This window comes from Osmerus eperlanus, chromosome 5 (genome assembly GCF_963692335.1).
Source record: "Osmerus eperlanus chromosome 5, fOsmEpe2.1, whole genome shotgun sequence".
NCBI classification, from domain to species: domain Eukaryota; kingdom Metazoa; phylum Chordata; class Actinopteri; order Osmeriformes; family Osmeridae; genus Osmerus; species Osmerus eperlanus.
In genome coordinates, this window is record NC_085022.1 from 14,412,036 (window position 1) to 14,430,990 (window position 18,955).

The 18,955-nt window shown below is 47.2% G+C and overlaps 1 protein-coding gene across 2 annotated transcripts; it reads left to right on the top strand.

Annotated features, from left to right (window-relative positions):
* Positions 1-4,676: 4,676 nt before the first annotated feature.
* slc7a5 (solute carrier family 7 member 5) lies at positions 4,677-17,968 on the top strand. 2 transcript variants are annotated; one of them, XM_062461835.1, is made up of 11 exons: positions 4,677-5,467; positions 7,827-7,952; positions 11,972-12,077; positions 12,759-12,803; positions 13,061-13,184; positions 13,436-13,539; positions 13,688-13,784; positions 14,471-14,620; positions 15,426-15,603; positions 15,867-15,957; positions 16,028-17,968. In XM_062461835.1, the coding sequence occupies exons 1-10, from the start codon at positions 4,885-4,887 to the stop codon at positions 15,920-15,922; spliced, it is 1,569 nt and encodes a 522-aa protein (XP_062317819.1). In that variant the 5' UTR covers positions 4,677-4,884; the 3' UTR covers positions 15,923-15,957; positions 16,028-17,968. The 2 variants fall into 2 exon arrangements, with proteins under 2 accessions (XP_062317819.1, XP_062317818.1); XM_062461834.1 differs by having other exon boundaries at positions 15,867-17,968.
* The last annotated feature ends 987 nt before the right edge of the window (positions 17,969-18,955 follow it).

The following is an 18,955-nucleotide window of genomic DNA, read 5'->3' on the forward strand; positions in this document are numbered from 1 at the left end:
CGCCAAGTAAGTGGTCACAAACAATGAATTTACTTTGGTGAACATTTAAACATAATGAACAAAATAAAAATGTGGAAAATGTACAACAAAATAAAATACCAGGGCTATACAATATAATATAAAATACAATTATATAGAAAACAATTATACTGAATGTGTTAAAGTGACAGAGTGTATGAGGTAAAGTGTCAGTGTCAGTTAACTAACCACCACCAACCCACCTTATCTATACTAGCATCTCACCTTAACTAAACCCTGATCCCACCTTAACCCTGATCTCACCTTAACCACTGTATACTGCCATCTGACCTTAACCATCATCCCATTACAGCACTCCCTCCAAACACCGTCGAGTTATGGCACCCTGAAAGCCTAGTATTGGCCTATAAATTGAGGGGAAGGGTGGATGAATGGAGAAGAGGATGAGTGGAGGGGTGGATGAAAAGAGGAGGGGTGGATGAGAGGAGGAGGGGTGGATGAAGGAAGGTGTGGTTGAGAACGAGAGGATGGGCAAATGTGAGGTGGAGGGGTTAATGAGAGGACTTTAAACTGACTGGTGAGAACCGGAGCTGGGGAACACTGGGTCCTCAGGTCTCAGGGGTTCCAGAGAGTTCTAGGAAAGGTGTATGTAATGTAAACATGCGTTGAGCAAATGGTTCCACAGCGCCCCATTGTTCCCTCCCAGCCGGTCCTGGAGGCAAGGTCCGGCCCAGGCAGTTAGGCAGAACTGTGAAGTCCCCCCGCCCAACCCGGACCCCCCCACCACACACCCGTCCCCCGCCAGTCCCCCGCTAGTCCCCCGCCCCTGTGTGCCCCCGACCTGTCCCGACTACTGCTTTGAAGCCCCAGCAGAGCTTGGAATGCCCGGAAACCTGGTTTGAGTTTAGTCTCCACCTGATTCAAACAGTCCCTCATTGGTGTTTATTTTGTTTGGCCAAGAGGGAAAGGGAGGCTGGAAGAGATGGACGCGTTTGTGTCTCTATCAAAAGACTGCTAGGTTTCCCATTATTGTGTGAGAAAGTTTCAGATAATTTAGGTTTTGAACTTTGTATGAGAACAAGTAAATGAATGAGGTTAGGGGCATGGACATTGGATGTAGTCCAGTTAGTCCCAATGTCTCCTGTGACCACATTTCTCCTGACCCTGAAGCTACTATTGCAGGGCAGAATGACCACTACACTGATCTGGACCCCTGTAGACTCATTCAGACAGAATGTGGATTCTGAAAAAATGTACCAACTGATGAGATATTGGAGTGCAAGGTGGACATGGATTTATGTGCTTTAAGGTTTGTGGGTGTAGTTTAAGGTTTGAAGAAGAAGAAGAATGTTATTAATTTCACACAAGTTTGTGGTTCACACACACACATGCACGCACGCCCGGTGTCCTCTGAAGGAATCCCCATCCTGTTGTCCTTCCTCCCAGGGGACCAAAGACCACTGGGCAGCCACATCACCAATGCCAGGGGGCCAAGTCCAAGTGCTCACCCATGTCCTGGCCAGGGACACGGTCAACAGAGAAATCTGTTATACATTAACATTGGGTTATTTGCAAAGGACACCCAGGTCAGCACAAGGAGAATATGCAAACTCCATGCAGAAAGACCTGGGAGACACTGACAGGCCCCAAGTGAGAATCGAACCCAAAACATTATCGCTGCGAAGCGGCAGTACAAGGCAAAGTGCCGCCGTTCCACACGTGGGGTTATAGTTAGGTGTGTGGGTGTCGGTTCAAGTTGATGGGTATGGAGCCTGATGTGTGAGTTTAGTTTCAGACTCTTCTTTCCTCTTATTCGTGATCCGAAGGCTGGACAGATGGATCAGCACATAAGACTGGATACGTGTCGACCAAGATCAAGTTCAGCTCGGCAATAAAACATGAGGTACTCTGTTGAAAGGGCCTCTTCGATGAGGACAAGGCTGCTGGTCCTTATTGGGGAGAGGCTGGGACCTCAGGCTCTACAGGAGGCCAGAGGACCGACCATACACACTCAAGGACGCACAGAGGCTCATGAAGATGAAAGGGAAAGTCTCATTAAAACTCCTTTCTCATCTTATTGTTCCAAGTTTGAAGGGGGTCATTTTAGAACAACAACGGAACAACCCGCATGTTCCACAGTTCCAGGGGATGTAAACAGGATCTTCAGCTTTGGGACCGTCTCTGAACTCCAGCCGGACTCTCTCTCCTCCTGCTCTTCTCCCTCCTCCTTCATCTCCCCTCCTCTCCTATACCCCTAGACTCTTAACATATTATTAGTCTTTTGAATGGTTCTTCCTGAGTTCCTATAGACAGGATTTTGAGAAGAAAAAAAAACATGCATGTGTGTGATGTGTATTTGGCCCCAACCTTTTTTGGCAGTTTTATTCACACTTTCTGAAGTGTTCAGAAGAATGGACAACATCACAAAGGCCTGCCATCACAGCACAGGAGACCATCACAAAGACCTGTACACATGGTAGAAGCTCCCCACCCACTAAAGCAACAGTCTTCTGCACCACCCTTTGGATACAACAGACACTGGAGGCCCTATTGCACCACAGTCAGACCGACACCTGATCCTCAACACTTCTCCCAGCTCCAGAACAAAAACTACTGTGAATTCCTTCATAAGTATCCGACTCTTGGCTCCCTGTGCTCTAGTAGCAGGACAGGCATCCAGACCCCCCTCTGGGCGATAAGGTTTTTCTGTGTAAGCCCAGCTGTGTGCTGACATCCTTCCCGGCAGCTCCCGCTGGCTGGCCCTCCATGGGCTCCGCTCATAGGCCTCTGGTTTGTTATCTCTGCCCGGTGAAGAGCCTCCATCCTGGGATGGTGTTGGCCCAGGTTAGCCCTGCCCTGAATCAGCCGCGGTCAGGGAGGCATGCAGGCCTTGGCATCACTGCAGACCTTGGCTCAACCACCTCTCCACCTGGAGAGTGATGATTCTTACCATGCTGGAGAGAGGTTACTGTGATGATTCTAAAAATGTTGGAGAGATGGTGCTGTGACTGTGGTGATTATAACCATGCAGGAAAGCTGTAACTGTGACTGTGATGATTACAACCATTCTGGAGAGATGTTACTATGACAGTGATGATTCATGCCACGCTGGAAAGACAGGTTACTGTGATTACTCTAACCATGCTGGAAAGATTACTGTAATGATTCTAAACATATTGGAGAGATGTTGTTGTGACTGTGGTGATTATAACCATGCTGGAGAGATGTTACTGTGATGAACATTATTGTAACCAAAATGCTCTGACCTCTGTTGTGTACCTTTTGTTTTGTCTACTCCCTATACCCATAGGGCATGGGTATCGCTTTGGTTAAAAGTGTAGGAAAAACAAGATCTGTCTCTGATGCAAGGTACAAGGTACAGCATATTACATGCTTAATCTGAGAAGATATAAAAGAGCAACTTGAATGAAAAGTTCAATCGTATTTTCCAGGCCTTGTTACTATCTCCTGGTTCCAAATAAATGAGAAATGTCTGTCTTCCAGGACGTGGGACCAAGACATCTGCTAGATGTGTTCTCAAGGTTCCCTGTTGTTGCCTGGGAATGTTATTTAGGCAGAAACACTACAACTCAGACCTTGAGCGGAAGATAAGCCTAAGACTATAACTTTGCATTATTCGCTGTGTCGTTTTTGGCCCCAATATCTCTGTAGACCTGAACGGTAACTTTGGCTGCCATTCTTCCACCGTAACAACTTTATCTACAGACAGGAAATTGTATCTGTCGCTATCGTCTGTGTGTGTACGTTCATGTGAGTGTTCAGGTGTGTGTGTGTGTGTGTGCCGGAGCAGGTAATAGTGGTCCCAGAGGGTCCCAGACAGAGGAATGTCAGGGAGGCCTTGTCGGGACAGGGGATGAGGAGGTGCATCCCTGCTGAGGTCTCCCACATGGACATTATTCCCCCCTGCTGCTCTGAACCCAGTCACCCCTCTCTCCCCCTCCCCCCCCCCCCACACACACACACTACTCCCTGGTCAATAAAGCCACACCCCTACTCTCCCTTGTCAATATAGCAACCTCCCCTTTGCTTCCTGGTCAATGTAGCCACCCCCCCCTCCACTTCCTGCTCCTTGTAGCCATACCCTTTATTCCCTTGTCAATCCACACCTGTCCCTGGGGCACTTCGATCGCTCACCAGATAAGTGCGTGTACCAGGGTGGGATAAGGCATTACCGCAGCGGCCTGGGTTCAAATTCGGCCCAGGCCTTTGCTGTATGTCATCCCTTCTGTGTCTCCCTACATTTCCTGTCTCTCTATACCGCCACTGTAAAACAATATAATGACTGAAATACCCCCCAAAATAAATCTCTTTAATATAGCCACTCCCCTTCAGACCTTGGTTAATTAAGCCACGCCCGTCACATCCAATGGCCCTTTACTTCCTGGCCAAGCTACTGTCAGTTTTTAAAAAGGTATTTAAGTGTCAGCTTATTTTCAGACACTGGGAAAATTGTTTCAGCAAGTTTCAGCAAGAAAATTAGAATAGTTATTAATGCAATCCCTGGCAGCCAGTCTGATTGCTTGGACCCATTTAGGGGCATCTCATCCTAGCCTAGAAGCCTCTGCCAATCGCTAGAGGGCGTTCCTGCGTTTCTTAACCGCGCATCACGTTAAGCAGATGATGACGAGGAAGGCTGGCCTACACTACACCCAGGAGAACTATTGGGCAAATTCTCTAATCCTTTGTACACAGAGACAGAGTTGCTCTGACACAGTGGAAAGCACGCTTGTCTGAGTCTGCAGCGAGCCAGCATCTTAGCGTGTCCTCGTGTTCCAGTAACCAAGCCTACGAACCAGTCTCAAACTGTAGCATCATTGTCGTTGAAAACACATTTTAAAGGGAGAGCGAATAAACTAAAAAGCGTTGTCCCCACAGGAGCGAGAAATGTCTAGTTTAAAGAAAAGAAATTCGAATTCGTCCGCCGACCGCAATGAGGAAGACAAGCAGGTGACGGAGAAGATGCTCTCCCCAAGCGGAGGGGAGAACGGGAACACAAACCGGACCGGTGCACCGGGAAACGGGGAGAAGGAGGTTGGCAACATTGAAGGAGAGGAGACGGTAGTTCTACAGAGAACCATCACGCTAGTTAACGGCGTTGCCATCATCGTGGGTACCATCATCGGGTCGGGCATTTTCGTGACCCCCACTGGAGTGATCAAAGAGGCAGGATCCGTTGGTCTGTCACTGGTCATTTGGACTGTCTGTGGGGTGTTCTCGACCATCGGTGCCTTGTGCTATGCCGAACTGGGAACAACTATCTCAAAGTCAGGAGGGGACTATGCATATATACTTGAGGTTTACGGGTCTTTGCCTGCTTTCCTCAAATTGTGGATCGAATTGCTTATCATACGGCCATCCTCACAATACATTGTCGCTTATGTCTTTGCTACCTACCTCCTCAAACCCATCTTCCCGGACTGCCCAGTGCCCGAGACAGGAGCGAAGTTAATCGCTTGTCTTTGTATCCGTAAGTAACCTAAAACTTACTAAGTAGCCTAACATCTAGTAGACCAAGTCAAGGAAGTCAATCAGAAGAACCATGCTTCTTTAAGACATGTCCTCTTCCTGTTACATCAGTGTTGTAAGTGCAGGTAAACCACAGTGTGAACCACATTTCTTCTAAAGACTCACTTCGCTACGCTACACCAGGCTCCCGTGTAGGCTTTAAGGAAAGCTAAATGTCGGTTCACGGAACAAATGCTGCTGCTGCTGGGTGTGGGCATCAAGTTGAATGTGGCCTACTGTTGAAAAAATGCAGCGTTATTTCATCATCCTCAGCATGTAGTATCCTGAAGTGCGCGCTCAGTGATACGCATCTTCCACGTGTCACGTGCCTATTCTATTTTAAAATGAAAAAATGTTTCTACTGCATGTCTTTAAAATGTGGATGATAACAATTAATAACTAACTAGATATATGTATTATCATATATTTTATAAGATAATACAGTACAGTGTATTATGGTGTAAGTGAATAGGGTTGAAAGTCAATCAGACGTGAAACGAGCGGAAGCAAAGCACCAGAACTCTAGTGTCTTGACACTTGTTAATTAAAATGGTAAATGTCAACAAACTCTTGTCACAAATGCTCTCTTTGAATAATAATAATTGTTGATGCTACCTATTTATATATCAAATAAGTTGTTTTGTGTTTTTAAACACTTCCACAGACCTAATCCACAGGTTGGGATAGGGAGGGCTAGACTACTCACACACACTGGCGAACCGTAGGCGTGTGTTGTGCTGTCAAATAGGAGTTTAGCCTGTTAGGATTACGCCTGGATTAGTTTTAGCTCCGGCTAATTGGCGAACAAATCAAAAACAGTCTGAGATTGTGTAGGTGGTTGGGCATTTGTGAACTGTTTTCTCTCTGCTTTTGACTGTCTCTTTGATAAACTGGCGCTCCCATTCACCCCATGCAGTTTGGAGGAGGAGGGGGGGGGGGGGGGTTGCCCGATGAGGATAAAGGAATTTGTTTGTGAGAAAGGGAGAGAGAGAGAGAAATAAATACTGTCTATGTGAGCAAGACGAAGAAAGTTAGAGAGAGAAGTAGATATGTGCAGTTTTGAAAGGAAGACAGAGATTGTGAGTGTGTATCCATGAGTGTACCTTTTAGCATTGGTGTCTTTGTACTACCGCTAGTCTCAACCCATAATCCCCATTCATTTTCACCCGAGGCCTAATCCCATGTAGGACCGCTTGACAGAGATACAAACCATGGATGACTCTGCAGGTGTTGTGCTACAGTCTGTCTTAGACTGTGTGTGTATGCACATGAGTGATTGTTACAGTGACCTATTTCTTTGATGTGAGTTATTAGTTTGAGGCCATGTTGTAGGGTTTGAGTTTTACAACCATAATTTACATTTTACATTTACATTTTAGTCATTTAGCAGACGCTCTTATCCAGAGCGACTTACAGTAAGTACAGGGACATTCCCCCGAGGCAAGTAGGGTGAAGTGCCTTGCCCAAGGACACAACGTCATTTGGCACGGCCGGGAATCAAACCAACAACCTTCTGATTAATAGCCCGACTCCCTAACCGCTCAGCCATCTGACTAATTTAGGATCTTCCCTGTGTGTGTGTGTGTGTGTGTGTGTGAGAGAGAGTGAGAGAGAGTGAGAGAGAGTGAGAGAGAGAGAGAGAGAGAGAGAGAGTGAGAGAGTGAGAGAGTGAGAGAGAGAGAGAGAGAGAACATTGAAGAGAACATTGAATACACTGTCTCTGCCAGACATTTAGGGTTGGGAAGGAGGGGGCTTGTTTGGGTGATCCCCATTTATGTTCTTCACACTCATGTGTGTCTACATATAAATGTATGTGTTTGTGTATATAGGTGTTTTTGTGTTTATTTCTATGCATGTGTGTGTGTGTGGTTCCAGACTGTCTGTGAGGGAGAGAGTACAGTACAGAGAGAGTCTTTGTACTGTGATCTCTCAGGGCTGGTCAGACCTCTATTGTTGCCTGATTTACAGATTATGCTGCTTTGAAGTGGAGGCTTGTTAATCACTCTTAATGGGGTGGCTGGTTACTCTGGTGTACGGCTGACTGGCTGGCTACTCTGGTGATGGCGAACTGGCTGAGGTGCTGGTGTGTGGCTGTACTGGGCTAGTTGTACTGTACCTTCTGTGTGGAACTCTGTGTTCTCTGTAATCGTGAACAGGTTTGGAGGGAGTATCCATTCACAACTCAAGATGGTCGTCCTCTCAGGAATGACAGAAGCAACCATGTAACACAGAAAGACTGTTGCATTGCTCCACTCATTTAAACAGAGGTCAGTCAGTGACCAACATGCACCCCCCCCACCTCCCCTTTCTCTCTCTACCAGTGCTGCTTACGGCGGTGAACTGCTACAGTGTGAAGGCCGCCACCAGGGTCCAGGACGCCTTCGCTGCTGCCAAACTGCTCGCCCTCGGCCTCATCATCGTCATCGGCTTTGTGCAGATCGGCAAAGGTAGCATCTCCATCACCACCCTCTCTTCCTCCTCCCTCCAGCCTCTCTCTCTCTTCATCCTCTCTCTTCATCCTCACTCGCAGAAACCAGGGTATGGGAGTTGCTCGGCATCTGACTGCAGAGCAAGAGGTCTCAGGTTCCATTCCACCTATGTATTGGATCAATTGGAGTGATGTACGATTGGAATTGGAACTCCAACACAACATGCGCACCTGCCTATTGTAGAAGTGCACCATCAAGTCATGACACTGCTTGTCCTTAGAGGGCTGGCGGTGACACCAGCGGTGACACCAGCCACTCAAAGACACCGTCACGGACTAGTAAGCTCACCGCAGCACGAGCAGACACGGAACATGAGGAATAGGGCACTCGAGTCCTCCTGTGGGACAAAGCAGAGAAAAAACGTACCCTTTTTATTATTGACAACAAAAAATATCATAAATTGTTGATAATGAATAGCTCCGTTTCCTTATTATTTTCACTTAAAAACAGAGGCCGGGTTTTTCTGAGCATCAGTCAGTACAGTGCTGGAAGGACTATGGAATACACTTAAGACCAGCCACATGCACACACACACATACACACACGAACACACACACTCTCTCTCCTATTGTATTCGCTTCACAAATGGATAAAGGAGGGCAAAGTACAGGTCTGGTGCCCTTGTATCTAAACTCTGGGGGGAACACAGGTCCTTTCATCAGATTATGCTCATTAGCCTCAGTAGATATTACTGAGGGTTCCTGTTCAATTGTGCTCCAATCCTGGTCCAATTAAGGTGTGTGAGAGCTGCCAATAAGCAGAACAGAACAATCTTGGGGAATCTAAACACTGTTTCATTGTGCTGTACAGGGGGACAGGAGAGGAGTGGAGTGGAAAGGAGTGGAGAGGGGAAGGGGGAGAAGAGCAAAGAGGACAGGAGAGGAGAGGCAGACAGTCATTATGGAGAAAGCGAAATCCTGTCGGGCTAAGACTCTTTTCGGGCTGTCTTAGTAGGCCACCAACAAACAAGTCTCCAGACTGACTTACTGCTACATGGGCTCGGCTCTTTACATAACGTTATGTAACGACGCATGCCTTGTGTCCTTCAAATGAGTCTGAAGGTGCCCTTCCTGGTAGTGACCTGTTGTAAACTGGGCCGGACATCGAGTAGGCTACATGACTCAAGGTTTCAGCTGCACGGCCACAGAGACGTAAACAAATCTACAGTCTACAGGCATGTGCATACTGCGTACAACAGTGCATACTGTAATGTTTGTGTGCGTGCCATGGTTTAAGTATCTCCCCCTCCAGGGGTTCTGGCCAGGGTGGGGTCACTCCAGTGACAGTTAGAGATAAGCGTAAGCATGACAGCCAGACAGACAGTAGTTTGCTGTTGTCCAGTCCTGTGCACACACACACGCACACGCATGCACATATGCAGACCATGTCCGCCTCTCACCTCAGATCAGAGAACTCACACAAGTCTGACAGGACTGGGTTGGTGTAGGTGAAATCCTAACAGTGAATCTTGCTGAATATTGATACAAATGTAGAAGAAGTGTCTAATATGTGTTTACTAGGACTCAGATCTGAGGTGAGTTAAGGGCTCACCAACCCAGTCAGACAGAGTAGGTCTTTCTCACTCGAGAGGGCATAGCACCTGCTTCCTAGCTCCTGCTGGAAGACAGGAAGTTGTAACTGGCAGACAGGAAGCTCTCCCTGGCAGGCAGAGTGAAGGGATGAAGTCTACTGGGTCAGGCCTTCATAAGGCTGCTCCAGATTAATGACAGCAGGGTTGTTGCACAGTAATCTGATTAAACCAATAATCCAGCGCTCTTTCAATCAAAAGCTGTTGTTGTTTGTCTCTGGGCAGATAGTGTCCATTGATGCCATTCCCTCTCTCTGTTTCTCCCTCTCTTTTTCTACCTCTGTCTAATTTTCTGTCTCTCTTTTCTTTCTCATTTCCTTATATCTCCCTGTCTCCTTTTCTGTCTCTCTCTGTCTCTGTCTAACAATCTCTCTTTTGACCTCTCTCTGTCTCTCTCTCTCGTCCTGTCTATCTTTCTGAAGCGTGTAAGTTCCTCTGGGTCTCCATAGAGGCTGCAGACTGAGCTTGGTCTGTAATGGGATCTCATAATGGTTTATTTACAGCAGGGACCCAAACACACACTCACACACACACTTAAGATCAAAACACACACACACACACATGAACCGACTCACACACAAACTCATACTCACACTTATGCGCACAAACTCAATCCACCCCCCCCCCCCACCCCCCTGACCAATCAAAGCGCAGTGGGCTGTGTCTACCTGTGCTGTACCTCCCCACCCCGCCTCGCAGCCACACCTACTTCCAGATACCGGTTTGTCAAGTCACCTGACCAGAAGTTTACTGGATATCACATAACTCTCACTAGTTCCTTCCTTGACAGGAAGTTCCTGGGCAGCTTAGGTTAGAATCACCACGGCAATAACATGTTGTACTTGACAGAGATGATCTTGAGCAGGCAACATTCGTTCAATACTGAGGCAGAGATGTCATCAACCTCCCTCCCTACCTCCTTACTGGCTTTCATGCTTTTCATCGGAATGAACAATGAGTACTAATGTGTGGAACAGAACAGGAGAGCCCACTTACAGACTGTACATCTGTACATACAATATAGCTGTACACTAAAAGAATGGCCATGCACACACACACAAACAACAACACATCTGTTCATTTCATTTATCAGTATATTCCATTCATCAATTCAAGTATTCCATCATTAGTGCGTGTATAATGTGTGTGACTGTGTGTGTGTGTGTGTGTGCGTGCGTGTGTGAGTTCAGCCAGAATACCCCCCCTGCCTGGTACTGGTGCCACAGGTCCAGTCATGTGACCAGCTGACCACAAGCTCCCAGTGAGGCATGACTGGGAGTGGGAGCTCACATGATGCCCCTCTCTGGGGTACTCCAGCACTGTAACACAACCACCACAACACTCCAACACTAAACAACAACACGCAACACCACAAAACTGTAACAACACTGCAAACTACAACACTATAACTGTACAATACCACAACAAAGTACAGCACTGCAACACCATAACAACATAACTAGCACACCTTCCACCCTGCCGGGCCCCACCTGTCAAGAAGTGTCTGTGTGTGTGTGTAGAGGGTTGATTGTGTGTGTACAAAGAGGCGTACTGGTGTGTATGCACATGCATGCGCTCATATGTGTGCAGGCATGCATGCTTGTGTGCTTGCGTGTGTGCATACGTGCATTCGTGTGTGTGTGTGTGTGTTTATAGTGCAGCAGGGTCACAGTGGTCCATTGTCCGTCAGAGGGGGGGGATGTTTGGATGGGGTTTCTCACGGCCCAGTGCAGGCAGGGCGCCTCTGTCTGTACCAACACCCTGGATCTGTTGGTTTAGGGTCTGTCTGGTGTCCTGAGGCCCAACCCAGCCCAGCCGGCCGTCTGCCACGCCTGGAATGCAACCTGCGTCCCGGGTGTCTCCCCTCAGGCATCTTCCAGAACCTTCCCGCAGATTTTTATTAAAACCTACGGGTCGCCTTCCAGACCCCCAGCCCAGACTCTACCCCAGAACCCAGACCGGTGCTCCCCAAGCGGGGTGTCTTAGTCTGGAATACCTCCATCTTTGATGATTATAGGGGATTTGGTTGGGAGCATTCCCCCCCCCCCCCCTTTCATTCCCTTGCCTTTTAACGTGGCTCAGAGTAAGCTGTGGTATTCTGTCTGGGGGGAGGGCTTGATATTGTCTGGACCCTTGGCCCCCTCCTCCTCTCCTCCACACTTCCTCGCCTCCTCCCCTCATCACCTCTCCTCCCCCACCTCTCCTGTTCATATCTTCACCTCCTTTCCAACTCCGCTCCCCCCTTCCTTCTACAGGGATGAGTATAGCTCTGTTGTGAAATAAACACATTGTTATTCTTTCTTCAGACTGATGTAGAGCTGGTGCCACTGGTGGTGATGCTGGGATGCTGGGATTAACCACATACTGTTGTCTCTCCTCATCTTTGTAGGTGACACAGTCTACCTCCTACCAGAGAATTCTTTCAAGGGTTCTAAGTCAGACTTCGGGAACATCGGCCTGGCGTTGTACAGTGGCCTTTTTGCCTATGGAGGCTGGTGAGTCCTACGGGCTTGGGCGGGGGCTGAGGCTTGGACTGGGACTGGGAATAGTAGGGCTACGCTTGGCTGGAGAAAAAGCCTGCACCTTAACTGGCTTCCAGAATTCCTTCCTCCCCCTCCTGGTATGTGTGGGTCTGGACACAGTGGGGTACTGTCATGTCTGCCAGTAATCTGACCGTAAACCCCAGTTTAGCTGGCCTGGAGAATTAAGACCACTATTACAAGAATGAATAAGTTGTGGCCTACCTGCTAATCCCCCTCCTTCTCTCTCCAACCTCTCTCTCTGTCTCCAGTCACTCACTGATTTACACTCAAACAATTCTCTCTCGTCCACACGTTTACTCACTCATTCACTCCCTCTGTTTCTCTCCTTACTCATTCAGCCACTCACTCTCTCACTCATTCACTCGCTCACTCAATCAGTGTCACTCACTCACTTTTTTCTTCGAACTCATTCATCCCCTCTCTTTCTCTCTCTCTCTCCTACCTCCTCTGTTTTGCTCTGGAAATATAGCATGTCGTTCTTACATTCCGGTAGGCTTCTTGGCTGTGCTGGGTACCTCATACTGGACCACTGTTGGCTGAGCTCACCCTGAGCTTACTCCTGTTTGCTAAATAATTGTTTGCTTTTCACCTGTGTGTGCGAGAAAGATAACCCACATCTCGTGTCCCCTACAGGAACTATTTGAATTTTGTCACTGAAGAAATGATTGAGCCTTACAAGTGAGTGTTGACACACTTTTATATATAATATTATTAAAGCAATCATAACTGCAAGTACTGGTAATATTGAAAGACACCGTTTATTCACCTGTTACCACCCCTTTTTAATTTGATAAATTATTCATGTTCCAAATGATTCATGTTTCATTTTCCTTATTTTTCATATTTCAATTTGTTCATTTTCTATCAATGGTTCATGTTTAAATTGATTCATGTTAGTATTGATTCATGTTCCAAATGATTCACGTTCCTCATAGGAACCTGCCTCGGGCAATCATCATCTCGCTGCCCATTGTCACAGTGGTGTACGTGCTCACCAACCTGGCCTACTTCACCACGCTCAGCCCAGAAGACATGCTAACCTCTGAGGCCGTGGCTGTGGTGAGTCACCTGTATACTCATATACTACACAGACTGCCCTGTATACTCATATACTACACACTGCCCTGTATAGTAATATACTACACACTGCCCTGCATACTCATATACTACACACACTACCCTGTATACTAATATACTACATACTTTGCCCACTCTTCCCTATACAAGTGACTTACTGCTACTACATATATCAGTCTACTTTAGCGGACACTGTGTGTGTGTGTGTGTTTGTGTGTGCGTGTCTCTCTCAGGACTTTGGGAACTACCACCTGGGCTACATGGCTTGGATCATCCCTGTATTTGTGGGGCTGTCCTGTTTTGGCTCTGTCAACGGCTCCCTCTTCACCTCATCCAGGTAGCAAACATACATACACACACACACACAAATATATACGCATACTGTATACCCCTTCACACACACACACAAACATGAGCTCACGTACACTGAATAACCACCTTTCTCTCTTTCCTTTCCTTTCTCCCCCTCTCCCTCACTATTCCAGGTTGTTCTTTGTGGGCTCCAGGGAGGGTCACCTACCCAGTCTGCTGTCCATGATCCACCCCACCCTGCTGACCCCCCTCCCCTCCCTCCTCTTCACAGTACGTACCTCCTTGTTAGACCTGCCTCCTCTCTCACACCTGGTTAACAGGACTAGTCATCCGGTTGACAGGACTGGTCACCTGGTTAAGAGGACTTGTCACCACAAGCCGATTCACACGCTATTATGAGACTGTACATTTAAAACTGAACACACATCCTCCCTCCTTTTTTGCCGCTTTCGGGGCTAAACTCAGAAGGTTTCAGGGAGGCACAAACGCTCTATTGGATGAAATTCAACAGTTTTATTAAAGCATAAAGCACAATTTAGAACGGGTACGCAAATGAGCAGAAAGAGGCAGAGTGGCGAAAAGCCAGAGCAAAAGATGGGATCATTTTATACAATCAAATAACTTGCCGCCCACCAAACTTTTGTTCCCTCATGCAGACAGAAGTATCCCCGCTATCACATATTGTTCAATTCACCAGTGTTTTGCTTCCTAAAATGGGCCTGTGTTATTTGAGCTCCCGGGGAATAAGAGAAGTTACTTACAGATTTGGTGTCGGATGGGTGTGGGCTAAAAGGTCACTTCCTATGTCTAGGAATAAATTGTGATCAGAAAGACAAGACTTCTATGTGACAACTCATGATGTTTGGGTTTTACTGAATGAATATCAGTCAGTTTCTCCACCACACCTCTCTCTTTCCTCCCCCCCCCTTTCTCTCTCTTTCTCTCTCTCTCTCTAGTGTGTCATGACTCTGCTGTACGCGTTCTCCAACGACATCTTCTCAGTCATCAACTTCTTCAGCTTCTTCAACTGGCTCTGCATCGCTATGGCGATCATCGGCATGATGTGGCTGCGCTACAAGAAGCCTGAGCTGGAGCGACCAATCAAGGTGGGTAGAGCGGCCTAGGGCTCTGCCTCAGTAGAGTAGCCCTGGCTCCAGTAGAGCGGCCCAGGGCTCTGCCTCAGTAGAGCGGCCCTGGCTCCAGTAGAGCCGCCCTGGCTCCAGTAGAGCGGCCCTGGCTCCAGTAGAGCGACCTTAGCTCCAGAAGAGTGGGCCTGGGCCCTGACTCAGCAGTTTGCACTCGGTCGGCTGGCCATACACTGGCCTTTTGTGCGACTGTGGGACAGGGAGACCTACTCCTGCCCCCAAATGGAGCCATAAAGGTTGGCAGCCGAGTCCTTCCTCTGGCCTGGTTGACATTGTCAGCGATGTGCTAATGAGGTGCAGGGCAGTGAAGTGAAATGGGTCAAATCTATTTATCTAGCACAGATGCATGTGCTGAGTGCCTGTGTGGGGACGGAAGGGTGTAGGGGGCATGTGCATGTGGGGGTGGAGGGTGTTTGGCATGTATTTGCTTGTGTTTAGGGGGATTGTGTGTGTCTTTTTTAGGGGTGTGTGTGGGTTGTTGGGGGGTTGTATGGGTGAATTATGAATGATTGGTTTAAATCATTTCCTCACATTAAATGAGGAAATGATTTGAAATGACAGAGACAGAGAGAGAGAGGGAAGTCTGGGCCTCCCTGCTTAGGTTGCTACCCCCGCGACCCGACCCCCGGATAAGCGGAAGATGATGGATGGATGGATGAATTGTCGCTAAAGCTATCGGCTGTTCTTCCCTTCTTCTTCATCATCAGAACGTCTGAAAACCAACCCAATCTAAATGAGTGCATAACTTGATCTCTCTGGCATTCAGGTGAACATCCTGCTGCCCATCAGCTTCGTGTTGGCCTGCCTCTTCCTCATTGTGGTGTCAATCTGGAAGACGCCCCGGGAGTGTGCCATCGGTTTTGGCATCATCGCCACCGGTGTGCCTGTCTACTACTTTGGCGTGTGGTGGCAGAGCAAGCCCAAGTGGCTTCTCCAGGCTATATGTAAGTCCCCCAGCTTGTTTACTGCTAGCTTCCTGCTGTTTTAGTGCTGGTTTTCTGTTAGCTCATCATGGAAGTTTAACGTTAGCTCATAGTAAGTTTCTGTTAGCTCATTGTTTGTTTACGGTTAGCTCCCTGCTCGTTGACTCTTGACATGTCCTGGACTGAACAGTCTAGTTTCCTTTCTGGGTGTACATAAGCTGAAAAATGTATTGAATGAAATGTTGGTTCATTTTCTTACTACTTGTGTATGTGTGTCTCTCCAGTTTCAACCACTGCACTGTTTCAGAAGATGATGGAGGTCGTGCCGCAAGAATCTTGAAGACGATCAGAGACTAAGCCTTTAGATGGCCACCACTCCCTCCCACCCCCACCCCAGTCCCAGCTCCTACCCCAGACACAACCCCACCCCAGTCTCAGCTCCTACCCCAGGCACACCCCCACCCCAGTCCCAGCTCCTACCCCAGACACACCCCCACCCCAGTCCCAGCTCCTACACGTAGACACACCCTATAGCCTGTTCTTCATGTGTCTCTTCATGAAAATCTCTAGCTCTCTTTCATATAGGCAATCGTATTGTTACAGTGTTCGAGTGAAGAAGAGCCATGCTGTTAGCCATACCTCACTTCCCCTGCCCCCCCTCCTACAGACCCAGCAGGACACCCTCCAACAACTCGGGTCGTCTAATTTCGAAATATTCCCATGTCCAGTGCAAAGATTCTGTGGCTAGTGGACTGTGTGTAAAGACTTGACTCGTTGTATTGTTACATTCATTTGCTTTTTTGGTTTGTTTGTTTGTTTTTTTACTTCGTACCTAATCCAGCTATCAACTGAAATGTATTTAAGTCATTTTTTTAACTATTGTTTTAATCTTAAGCAAAATCAGCTCCCTCTCACCCACTCCACGCAAATGACCATGGCTACTCCTTTCAGCACCTTACACGCTGCCTCCTGCAGCACCCTGTGTGTGTGGCGTGTGTGCGTGCAAATTTGTTTCAGAGTACTTGTAGTGACTTGTCTAACTACTTGCTTGTAGTTAGGGTAGTTGGGGAGCAAGGACAAATATACTTGTCGGTATCAACCAATATAAAAGGAGCTGGTTAAAACCCAAACCCCAACAGCTTCTACCCAGCGTTCTGAGACTCACACACAGCTCTCCAGTATCACCGCTAAAGTTAGACCAAGACGTGAACAGGCCCCTTAAGATGAAGTTAGACTATGTTTTTACCCAGTTAGCTACATGGTGAAATATGAGCTTGCTGCTTTATTTTTTTAATACCTGTAGATAAAGATTTCTACTGTTCATGAGTTTTATTTTTCTAAGTCAATGCAGTGGCCCAATTCTTTTCAAACGGGCCCTATGCGATCTCTATAGACTGAGAAGGTGAAGCGTCCTTTAAAATACTTTGGACACAATTAGTGGTTTTAGACCTGTCAGTATACGTTGTCACCTTTATGATTATAGTTACTATGACAACACGTGTCAATACAGTATTGGTTATGAGTACTGTACGTGCAAATCAACAGAGAGAGTGTTTGTAGGTCGGACGACTCTTGAGAATATCAGACTGGTTTTTGTAACAGACAGATAGACAAGCCTGCAGGCTGCAGGGAGAGAACAGTCTCTCATATATATTTCATGCCCTTACCATAGAGTTGAATTGCTGTCATTTATAAGAAGAAGACATTTTTAGTTGTTTTTGTTTGTAGTATGTACTGGTATGTCTGACAGTGGAGGACCTGATCTCAGCCCCTGGGGAAGGGACTCAATAGGATCAGCAGAACGTCCAGTTAGTTAGCAGAAGGCTACCGTGTTTCGGTCACGCCTCGCTAGGAACACTGTGGTCACAGTCACTGTAGGTAACCCTGTAACTAGGTCTGACAATGACCTCAAGTTCAGGAGTTTGTGTGTGTGTGTTTGTGTGTGCGGATTAACCTGCCATTTGGCGATTGTCGATACAAAAGAGTAAACTGACTAATAGCTGTATTATTAATCAAGTAAATGTTGTTTCATGTGTGAATATGATCTGGTGTGTGTGTGTGTGTGTGTGTGTGTGTGTGAGTATAGATGTGCATCTGTTTGTGTTCGTAATTTCCCTTGGTCAAATGCTCTGTTGTCGTAGCTACTGCATCAGCAACAATCATTAGGGTGTCAGGTGGCTAGGCTAGAACAGGACAGACAGGTCTAGGTTAGGTTAGGCTAGAACAAGTTATTCTAGATAAACTCAAGCTGGGTTTGGCTAGGACGGGTTAGTTTTGATTAGGTCAAGATGGGCTATGCTTGGCTAGGCTGTGTTAGGTTAGCTTTGTTTATATTGGGTTTAGCTTGGCCGTGTCGGGTTAGTTTGGGTTGGGGGGAGTGGAGGGTGTGTGGTGGAGTAGGGTGGGGAGGGTTATGGGTGGGGGTGTATAATCAGACGGGATGAAGGATGGTGCCGAGGTCAAAACAAGTTTCTGTAAAAGGGGGCGGAGGGTGGGAGGTGGTGGTGGTGGGGGGGCTACGGAAGGTTTACGAGATTATCAATCCATTGTTATTATTTGTAGTTATTACTGCGTACTGTATTAATGTAAAGCGTCCCTCACAAACTGTCCCAGACTTTTAATCTCGATGTTCCACCGTGCGTTGTCGTGGAGATGGCTTCCCACCACAGACTGCCTGACGTGTCAGAGAGCTGCAGCTGAGGCCGTTTTCAGACAACGGTGACACAAGCTGTCTAAATATGGGAAACCTGGAACCAAAGTTCCAACAGATGCGCAGGCACTGTTCATGAAGTTGTTTAGGAGCCTCCATCACCTATTGTGGATGAATACACTTAAGACTGTCTCCCAGTCATTGTCAACATTTCTTCCTATAGTGTTTTGGCCTGGACCCTGTGTTTTTTGGCCATGGTTCTCCAAGGGCGTTTATCTGTGTTTAGATTATCTAACACTCCAACCCATCAAAAGATGGTGACTAATTTTGAATAGGACTGTAGAAGATTTATTTATTTATTGTAGAAAATGTGTTAGTCCTCTAATTTTTACAGGGCATTTGTGGAAGTGCTTTACAAATAAATCTCACTTTTTTTTCCATATGTGTTTGTGTCCTATACATTTTTTGCATCCTTGGTTTCTGCTACTCCAGTGACATTTTCCCAAGTGGCCTCAGTCAGACAATAGGTGCAGAAGTACGAGGGGACATTAATCAGTACCAGGAGACATGTCTAAATACCAAGGGACATTACTCAGTACCTGGGGACATGACTCAATACCAGTGGAAAGGACTCAATAATACCAGGAGACATGACTCAATACCAGGGGAAAGGACTCAATACCTGGGGACATGACTCAATACCAGGGGAAAGGACTAATACCA

Excerpts from the sequence above, each read along its gene's own strand:
- slc7a5 (XM_062461834.1), top strand. The coding sequence starts at position 4,885 with ATGTCTAGTTTAAAGAAAAGAAATTCGAATTCGTCCGCCGACCGCAAT. Across the intron at positions 12,804-13,060 it reads GAAATGATTGAGCCTTACAA|GAACCTGCCTCGGGCAATCA; the intron begins GTGAGTGTTGAC and ends CGTTCCTCATAG. Across the intron at positions 13,785-14,470 it reads TCCCCTCCCTCCTCTTCACA|TGTGTCATGACTCTGCTGTA; the intron begins GTACGTACCTCC and ends CTCTCTCTCTAG.